Below are 9,509 nucleotides of genomic sequence, written 5' to 3' on the forward strand. Positions count from 1 at the left end.
AAGGTAAAACGGGGGGGGGGGAACTGAAGCAGATGTTAGTCTCTGAAGCACAGAATTTTTTTAGAGATTATTTTTTTTGTTTGAAAACAAATCTACTGCCATGTAGTTGATTTCTAGTCACGATGACTCTTCTCTAAGTTATTTTTATTATTATTACTATCACTTTTGAAGTCAATATTGATAAAACAAATCCATTTCCAACTCAACCATTCATATACATTTTGTTTTATACCATTACAATAAACACAAGGTAATTGCACTTTTCCCTTTATATTAGTAATTTCCACTAATCCTTCTCTCTTATAATTTTCTGATTTTAAATCTTAATAGGAAAAGATTGACACAAGCTTTTGTCTCAGAAAAGCTGATGGATTTGAACTGCCAACCTTTCAACTAGTAGGCCAACACTTAATGTGCTATGCCAATGTTGTTGTTGTTTATCATCGAGTTAGAATTGACCAATAGCTGATTCTCTGGTGGATTTTCAAAGACAGTTAATGACAAATGATGAGACTGTCCATCTTTCTTCAGTGGAGCAGCTAGTTGACTTGAACTGCATTCCTCTGGAATTGGATCACAATTTCTTACCAGAGTTCACATGCCATAAGAGCTATAAAGAAAAAAAAAAGAACGAGGAATAAAGATGAACAGATTTCAAAAGGAAGCTATAAAAGGCAAACTAGTTTTATAATGAAACAATGCAAAGACCTGGAGTTAAAAAAACAAAACATTCTCACTGTTCTCAAACTGAAGGAATTGAAGAAAAAGGACAGTGTTTGGTGGAGCTCCCAGATTAAGATAGGTTTGGAAGCAGGAGTGGTATCCACTTCCTAAACAACATGCTTGTCAATAGATTACTTCATTATTGCAACTGTTGTTAAGTGCCATCAAGTTGAGGATGATTCATAGCGACCCTCTGAAAAAAGGGTCCTCAATGAACTTAGAGAAACGACAATAGTTATAGAAGAGGGTTCGGGCCCTTTTTTCAGAGGGTCGCTATGAGTCATCCTTGACTCGATGGCACTTAACAACAACAGTTGCAATAATGAATTAATCTATTGACAAGCATTTATGACACAATTTTTTTTCAAGATAGAAGAAATGCACAGAGTCACTGTACCCAACAGAATGGGTAGATACTTAATTACCCAGGAAATAGGATATTAACAAGAAACAATAATACTGAAGGAAGAAATCAAAGCTGCACTAGCAGTGTTGATGAAAAACTAGATCCGGGTGTTACTAGAACACCAGCTGAAGTATTTCAACAAAGGGAACACTAGGAGTATTCACTTGTCTATGCCAAGAAATTTGAAAGACAATGTCCTAACTACAAGGTGGAAGAGATTAATATTTGTGATTATTCAAAAGAAAGATAAACTTATGGAATTCAGAGATCATTGAACAATACCAGTAATATCATATACAAATAACATCTAGCAAAAATAATTTAAAAACTACTGGAACAGTATATGGTCAAGGACCTTCCAGAAATTTAATCTGAATTCAGCATAGGAATAGAACAAGAAGTATTACGGCTGATGTCAGATGGACTTGGGTATTAAAGGTTACTAAAAAGATATTTACTTGCACAAAAGCATTTGACTGTTGTAAAACAGAGCAAGAGAAATGTGGGGAAGGCCAAGTCTGACTTCTACTAACTCCACAAAGGTGAACAAAAACTGATCCCTGTAAGGTCAAATACAGTCCCCCACACTGCTGCACTGACATCGAACTGTGTCTGATATTCCTTCCAAATTATAAGATTTGTTAAGGAAATTGTTTAGGGAACAGAGAATGCAAAGGATATCATGTAGTCTAGGCTTAGTGAACAATGGTTCCAAGTCATATTAATAGCAAGACACAATTTCTCAATTAGTTCAGATTGTTTCTTGGTCAACAAATGAAAATCCTGATTTAGCCCTCAATTGTCCAGAAAGCTTTGTCTCATAGTAGTCACAAGTCAACTTAAAACAACTGTGAGATATCATCTCATTCCAGTAAGAATAGCAAAATTTAACAGAACAGCAAGCAACAAATGCTGGCGAGGTTGTCGAGAAACTGGAACCCTTATTCACTGTTGGTGGGAGTGTAAAATGGTGCAACCACTATGGAAGGTGGTATGGTGCTTTCTCAAAAATTTGCAAATAGAAATATCATTTGACCCAGCAATTCCATTACTGAGAATATACCCCAAAGAGACCATAACTGACATCCAAGCAGATATATGCACACCCATGTTTATCACACCTTTGTTCATGATAGCAAGGAGTTGGAAACAACCTAAGTGCCCATCAACAAATGAATGAATAGAGAAGCTGTGATATATTCACACAATGGAATACTATGCTGCATTGAAAAGCAAGGGACTCATGCATTATTATTCAAAATGGGTGTCTCTGGAGGACATTATGCTAAGTGAAGTATCTCAGTCACAAAAGGACAAATACTGCATGGTGCCACTGTGTAAGACAGGACTGACCTTGGGGTTGGGGAGAGACTGAGAAAGATGATTCAATAATGTGTACTGCATTGAAACAGATGAGGGAGAAAACTGTTTAAAAAGGATGTGTGATTAGGTATTTTTGTCATGACAGGAGTCTAGAGTGATGGCTACATGGTGGAGTGGATCTGGGGGAGGGTTTGTAAAACAATGAAAGAATTTTTCTTTTACTGTTCCAATAAGGTAGTGAACTAAGGGGGAGGGTTGGGAGGGGAGAAAAGTGCAACAGTGAATGAACAGAAATCCAAAAGTCTCTGTAAATTTTTACTAAAATTAATAATAAATTTAAATAAAACAAAAAATAAAGAAAAGTATGCATCACGATTGTATTCTTTCAACCACACTGATTCAGTCCTGTATGTAGGCTAAGCAAATACTCTGAAAAGCTGAATTATATGAAGATGATCTTGGAAGCAGAATTGCAAAAGGTCTCATTAACAACCTGTGGTATGCAGAGAGACTGTACAATTTTGTTTTTGCCATATGCCATCAATTCTACTATGACTCATAGTGTTTCTATGGGCAACAAATTTGGAACTTGTCCTCACTGTGTCAATCCATTCTATTGTGACTCTCTACCTTTCCCAGCTGGATATCTTTTTCCAAGGACTGACCTCCCCTGGCAACATGCCCAAAGTATATAAGACAAAATTTCACCATCCTTGCCTCAAAGGCACACCCTGGTGGTGCTTCCTCCATGTTAGATTTGTTTGTTCTTTTGGGAGTTGATCCATATTCAGAACTATTAACTAACACCACAATGCAAAGGCAGTGACTCTTCCTCTGTTATCTTTATTCATTGTCTAACTTTCAGATGAATAGGAAACAAGTAAAAAGACCATGACTTGAATCAGGTACACTTTAGTCTTTAAACTGACATTGTTGTTCTTTAGAACTTTTGTGTAGTCTTTGACAGCAGATTTTTTTTCTTAGTGCCAGACATCTTTTGATCTTGATTGTTGCTACCATTGGTGTTGATGGTTGACATAAGTAAAATGAAATCATTGGCAAATTCAGTCTTTTCTCTGTCCATTGCTGCATTGTTTATTGGTCCAGTGGTGAAGATTTTCATATTGTCATGTTAACATGCAATCAATATTGGAGGTTGTAGTCTTTGATCTTCTTCAGGAATTGCTTTAAGTCTTCTTCATTTCTGTGAGCAAGGCTGAGCATCTACCGGTTTTTGAGTCATCTTCTAATCTCCAAAATACTCACAACTAGACCAAAAGGCAGCAACATGTTGCATGAAGAAAAGATTGAGGTGAACAGTGATTTTCTTTTATTTGGATCCACATTTGACACTCATAGAAGCTGTTGTTATTGTTGTTGTTAAGTGCCATCATGTCATAGATAACTCATAGCTACCCTATGAACAAAAGACCTAAACACTTGTATAACTTTCATCATTTCTCCAAGTTCCAAGAAGTAAGAGTCAAAATTTCAAAGGATTCTTTATACTGGGCAAATCTACTGCCAAAGGCCCCTTTAAAGATTTTCTTTAAGGGCATCACTTTGGAGATTAAGGTGTACCTGGCGCAAGTCATGGTACTTTCAATTGCTTTGTATGGATTAGAAAATTTTATAATGGTTTAAGAAAATTGGAAAGAACCATCTTTGAGTTTTGATGTTAGCAAAAGCTATTAAACATACCATGGACTGCCAGAAGAAACACATCTATCTTGGGAGAGAACAGACAAAATGCCTCTTGAAGTTAAGGATGATGTAACTTTATATCACATTCTTTGGGAATGTTATCAGGGGATCCATTACCTAAAGAAGGGCATCATTTCTGGTAAAGTAGCAATAAAGCAGGATGGGCAAAATCTCTGCAAGAAAGCTTTCAAGTACATTGAGGATTGTGGAGCTGGCACAGGACTACAGCGTTCCATTCATGGAACCCCATTCATACATGGGGTTACTGTGAGTGGGGACTGACTTGAAAGAACCTACAAATAGCAACATAAAGTAAAAATGAGCTCTAGAGGGGAATGGGAGGGCAAGGGGGTAAAATGTGCAACAAAGAGTTAATAAAAATCCAACTTAAAACATCCCATGGACTGCCAAATGAGCAATATTTCTTTTGAGGAACAAATGAACAAGTATTTCTTGGAGAGGGTATAGCCAGAGTACTCCTTGTAGGCAAAGATGATGACACTTCATCTCACATATATTGGGCATGTTGCTAGGAATGGTTATTCCTTGGAGGAGAACATCATGCTTGGTTGGAAAGGTGGAATGACAGTGAAGGAAAGGATGACCCTCAACCAGGAAGATGGACACAGTGACTGCAGAAATGGTCTTGAATGGATCAGAGATTGTGAGGATGGCATTGGACAGTACAGGGTTCAAATCTGTTGTTCATAGGGTCTCTATGAGTCATCCTTCACTGGATTGCAACTAACAACAAAATCTCTAAGGCAGCAGATTTTCACATCTTTCTACCATAGTGCAGGTGGTAATTTCAAGCCAGCAACATTTCAGTTAGCAAAGAAGAGCTTAACCGCTGTACCATTCCCCCTGCCCCAGTTGTCATGCAGTTGGAACTGACTCATAACTGACCTTTCACTGGGTTTCTGAGACTTTAAATCACAGAAAAGGAGTTTCCTATTATTTTGCCATGTAGGTGCTATTGGATTCAAAATTTCAGAGTCATGGCCTTTGAGTTACCATTGAAACTTCGTGCAGACTACACCACCAGAGCTCTGTTGCTATAAGGTAGATTTTTTAAAAATAATGTCCTCCTTTCCTTAGGATAGATGAGACGCATTTATTGCTGGAGAAGTCACCCTTGAATTATCAAATAAAATCCTTATCATATCATATATGTTCCCACCACATAGAAAGATGATCACTGTTAACATTTTAATTTATGTAGACATATAAATGCATATAAGTTGTTGTTGTTGTTGTTATTGTTAGGTGCCGTTGAGTCAAGCATGACTCATATGACCCTATGAACAAAAGATCTAAACCATGTTCTGTCCTGTGTCTTCCTCTCCTTCACCGACCCTTCACTCTTTCCAAAATCATGTCCTTCTCCAAGGAATAGCACCTCCTAACAACATGTTCAAAGCATGTGAGGCAAAGCCTCATCACTCACTCTCCAAGACAGTTCATTCTCTTGGCCATCCATGGGATGTTCAGTGCTCTTCTCCAAAACCGCAGCTCAAAGGCATCAGTTCATTTTCTGTCATCCTTGTTCATGTCTTGGTTGCATTGCTAGTTCTGAATCAGATGTACCTCCTCAAACTGACATCAGTATTCCTCAATAATTTGGAAAGGTCTCTAACTGCAGACTTACCCAGTGCAATGCATCTCCTTACTTCCTGACTGCTGGTACCAAGGGTGTTAACTGTGTATCCAAGCAAGATGAAGCTGTTGACGGTTTCAATCTCCTCTCCATCCATCACGACACTGCCTATTGATCCAGTTGTAAGAATCTTTTTTTTCTTGATATTGAGATGCAATCCATACCGAAGGCTGCATTCCTTGATCTTCTACAACAAGTGCTTCAAATCCTCCTCACATTCAGCTGGCAAAGTTGTGTCATCTGCATAACACAAATTATTAATGACTCTCCCTTCAATCCTGATGCCATACTCTTCCTCAAAGAGCCCAGCATCTTGTATAATTTGCTCAGCATATAGAGTGAACAGGTATGGAGAGAGAATATAATCAAAATGGATGTCAGAAGAGACTCTAAAGATCTAGAAAATTAATACAATTAAAATATATTAGATTGTATATTTGTATATGTTGCATTTATTTTATTTCATAATTTCCATTTTCTAGCAGAACTAAAATCTACAAAGGCTAAAATGACTTGTCCACTCTACATCAGGCAAATGGAAAAGCCAGAATCTAGACACACTAATATTCATAGTTTCCTGTTTTAGTCTCCCACTTGCCAAAAATATTTATGATATTTACACTGCCATAGAACAAATAGAACTTTGACTTATGTCTCAGAAGCACCATCGATAATTTCATGTGTTATCACGTTTCAGACAATTACATTTAGTTTTTCCCTGGAACTTTGGCGAATTGTACTGTCACTTGGGTGGGACTTTAGACCTCTAATGGGAGCGTGGGTGATGAAATAATTTACTGTGCCCTGTTAAGTCTCCTGCTTCTACCCTGCCAATCTCACACTTGCACAACCCTTTTTTCTGGGAGAACAACAGTATAGACAAAAAAACTCCTCCCTGAGTAGTAGTGCTTCTATAGAGATGCTAAGCTAATTCTTTGAGCCTCCCTCTCCTGCTAGCCCTCCCCTTCAGGCCACCCTCCTCTCTTCCTCAATTTTTGCAGCTGCAGAATCACCAGTACATCTCCTTGCATTGTAAGTGACCAGACTAGGCAAATAGAAAGACGAATGGTTAGTCAGGGAAATTTGGGCCACCATGATGGGAAAGGTGCAGAGGAAAACATTATGGCCACAGTCCTTTTGAAACATGCTGACAGTTGACAGATGAGTATCCATAAAATGACAAAGGCATCCCTGTGTAAAGCCCTTTGCCACCAGTGCTTCTCCCTGGGAAACTAACTGCCCTCAACTGTCAGTGAAAATATTATTTTTTTCCTAGTGATTATTCTTGTCTGTGTTTCTCTCACCACAGAATAGCCTACATTTTGCATATGTGTGTTTTATCCAGGCATAGTAAACACTGTTCATCCCCTCCAATGTTCTCTGAGCTATACTGTTGATTAAGTTATTATAATCAAATAGTTAAGTGGATTGTACAGTTGTCTGAGATCTTTGGAACACGTATCAGGAGAGTTCTAAGATCTTTTTTCCCCTTTAATTTTATTACAAATTATATTGTATCTTTATAGAGATTTGTTTTATAATATTAATTATAATTGATCAATTCATTATTACATTTTTAAATCAAATTCCATTTGTATATATTACTTTTCCTTCACCTAATATATCTATTTATTTACATACTCCTTTCTCCCTCCCTTTTCATCCTTATTAACCTTCCAAAAATACTTCTTATCTGTGAGTAAATCTCTCCTTTGCTTTTTATATTAGTATTCTTATACCATAATTGTACTTTTATAGCTGAGTTTTGTCACTCAGCTTAATAATTTCTAACTGATGTTAATAATCCCTAAAGATGTATGAGACATATCTGCACATGTTCACCCAAATTTGACTCTGCAACAAACAGGTGTTAAACAGGATACTGCATACTTGTTCTCAAAGAAGTCCTGCTATCATGACTGTGAAGTTTCTTATATTACTTATTCTGTCTGTTCCATTGCTTTCTACAACAGAAAAATGTATTTTAAAGCAGACGAGAAAACAAAACAAGAAACCTGAAAGAGTTGGAGTGTTGTGACAAAAGGTAAAAGCTCTTAAATAGAGGATATTTTGTTAGTTCTTGGGAAAATATATCATCCTACGAAAAGTGAAGGATCAAAGAAACAAGAAGATCCTCAACAAGATGGATTGATTCTGACTGTAACAATGGACTGGAGTAAATCAGGCATCTTGAGGAGGGTGCAGAATAAGACAAGGTTCAGATCTGTTATTCAAAGGATCACTATGAGTATTAATTGACTTGATGGCACCTAATCACAATCAAAATAATTACTTTCCTATTCATTGTTAGGTCGTTGCATTAATCTATCTCATTGACAGTCTTCCTCTTTTTTTTTTTTTTGCTGACCCTCTACTTCTCTCCATATGTTGTCTCTCTCTGGTTCCAACTGAAAATACGCCCAAAGTCAGTGAGAAGAAGTTTCATCATCCTTGCCTCTGAGGACTATTTTAGTTGTACTTCCTTCAAGACAGATTTGTTTGTTCTTTTGGCTGTCCATGGTAAAATCAATACTCTTCACCAACACCACAATTCAAAGGCATCAATTTTTCTTCTGTCATCCTTGTTCACTTCTCAACTTTCAGATTCAGAGGAAGCAAGAAAAAACATCATGATTTGGAAAAGGCATACATTAAACTGATATCATTGTGTGTGTATGGATCCATCCTATCACTCGTAGCATTGCATTTCAGCTAGAACTTGATATCTTGAAATACTCTTTATGACGATGAATGCTACATCATTCCTTTCTAATTGTCATTTCCAGTATAGACTATCACGTGATTGTGTCTGAAAAATGGCCAATATCAGTGCATCTCAACTCACTAAATGCCTGGGATGTTGATTTTTATGTGTCCATATCTTTTTTTATAAGACTTTCAATTTTCTTAGACATACTTCTTACATTCCATGATTCAAATATTATCAGATGTTTGCGGCTGTTTCCCCTCATTTTGAGTCTCACCATATCAGCAAACGAAGATTCTTCATCAGATGAAATCTTTTCTCCATTTGTGCCATTATGGTAGACTCTACTTTGAGTAGCCAGCTCTTGCCCACTCACATTTTGATTCCCTACTAACCTGAGCGGCCTGCCGGAACGAATGTCGCCCGGTTTTTGCTTCTTCGATTACCTGGGGAGATGGGAGGGGTCTGAGGCTGACCTCTAAGCTGCCCAGCCTTCAGCTAGTCGGACGCCTAACCCCTCCTCTGAGCGGCCTGCCAGAAGGATTGGCCATCCACTTCTGAAATAGCAGGCTGTCACCGACCACCCGACCACGGTCGTGACAAGAAACTCGAGGGGTTTCTTGGTGAAGAGCAGGTGAGGGACGAAGTCGGCGAAAATGAGAGTCTGCACACCAGGATGATGTAGAGAGCTCTAGTTTATTATGCTAAAAGCCTGCTTTTTATACATTTAAACTTGTTAAACTTGACTTATAGCCAACATTTTGTGATTACAAAGCTCACATAAGATTTTAACTAGAAAAAACAAAAAAAAAGTATTTTCTATTACTAAATAATAGCATCAGCTATTAAACATTCTTTGAACAAGAAACACAGTGACCTTATGTTGGTCATCTGCTAGACAATGGTTAATGGTTTACATTTCACTTCCTTTCCTCTCCTACTTTGCGTTACTGTATCTTAGCCACCTTTGTTTTTGCCTTTGTACTCAT

At 37.5% G+C, this 9,509-nt stretch overlaps 1 protein-coding gene across 1 annotated transcript in view; it reads left to right on the forward strand.

Moving 5' to 3' along the window:
• Positions 1-4,201: 4,201 nt before the first annotated feature.
• Positions 4,202-9,509, forward strand: part of LOC102876971 (actin-like protein 7A-like) — a 14,300-nt gene continuing 8,992 nt past the window's right edge. The window contains exon 1 of the mRNA XM_006885323.1: positions 4,202-4,423. Within this exon, the coding sequence (XP_006885385.1) occupies positions 4,202-4,423 (222 nt within the window). The remainder of the gene's footprint in view (positions 4,424-9,509) is intronic.

The sequence above is a fragment of the Elephantulus edwardii genome, unplaced genomic scaffold (assembly GCF_000299155.1).
Source record: "Elephantulus edwardii isolate Elephantulus edwardi_28Jun2011 unplaced genomic scaffold, EleEdw1.0 scaffold00042, whole genome shotgun sequence".
Taxonomy (NCBI): Eukaryota; Metazoa; Chordata; class Mammalia; order Macroscelidea; family Macroscelididae; genus Elephantulus; species Elephantulus edwardii.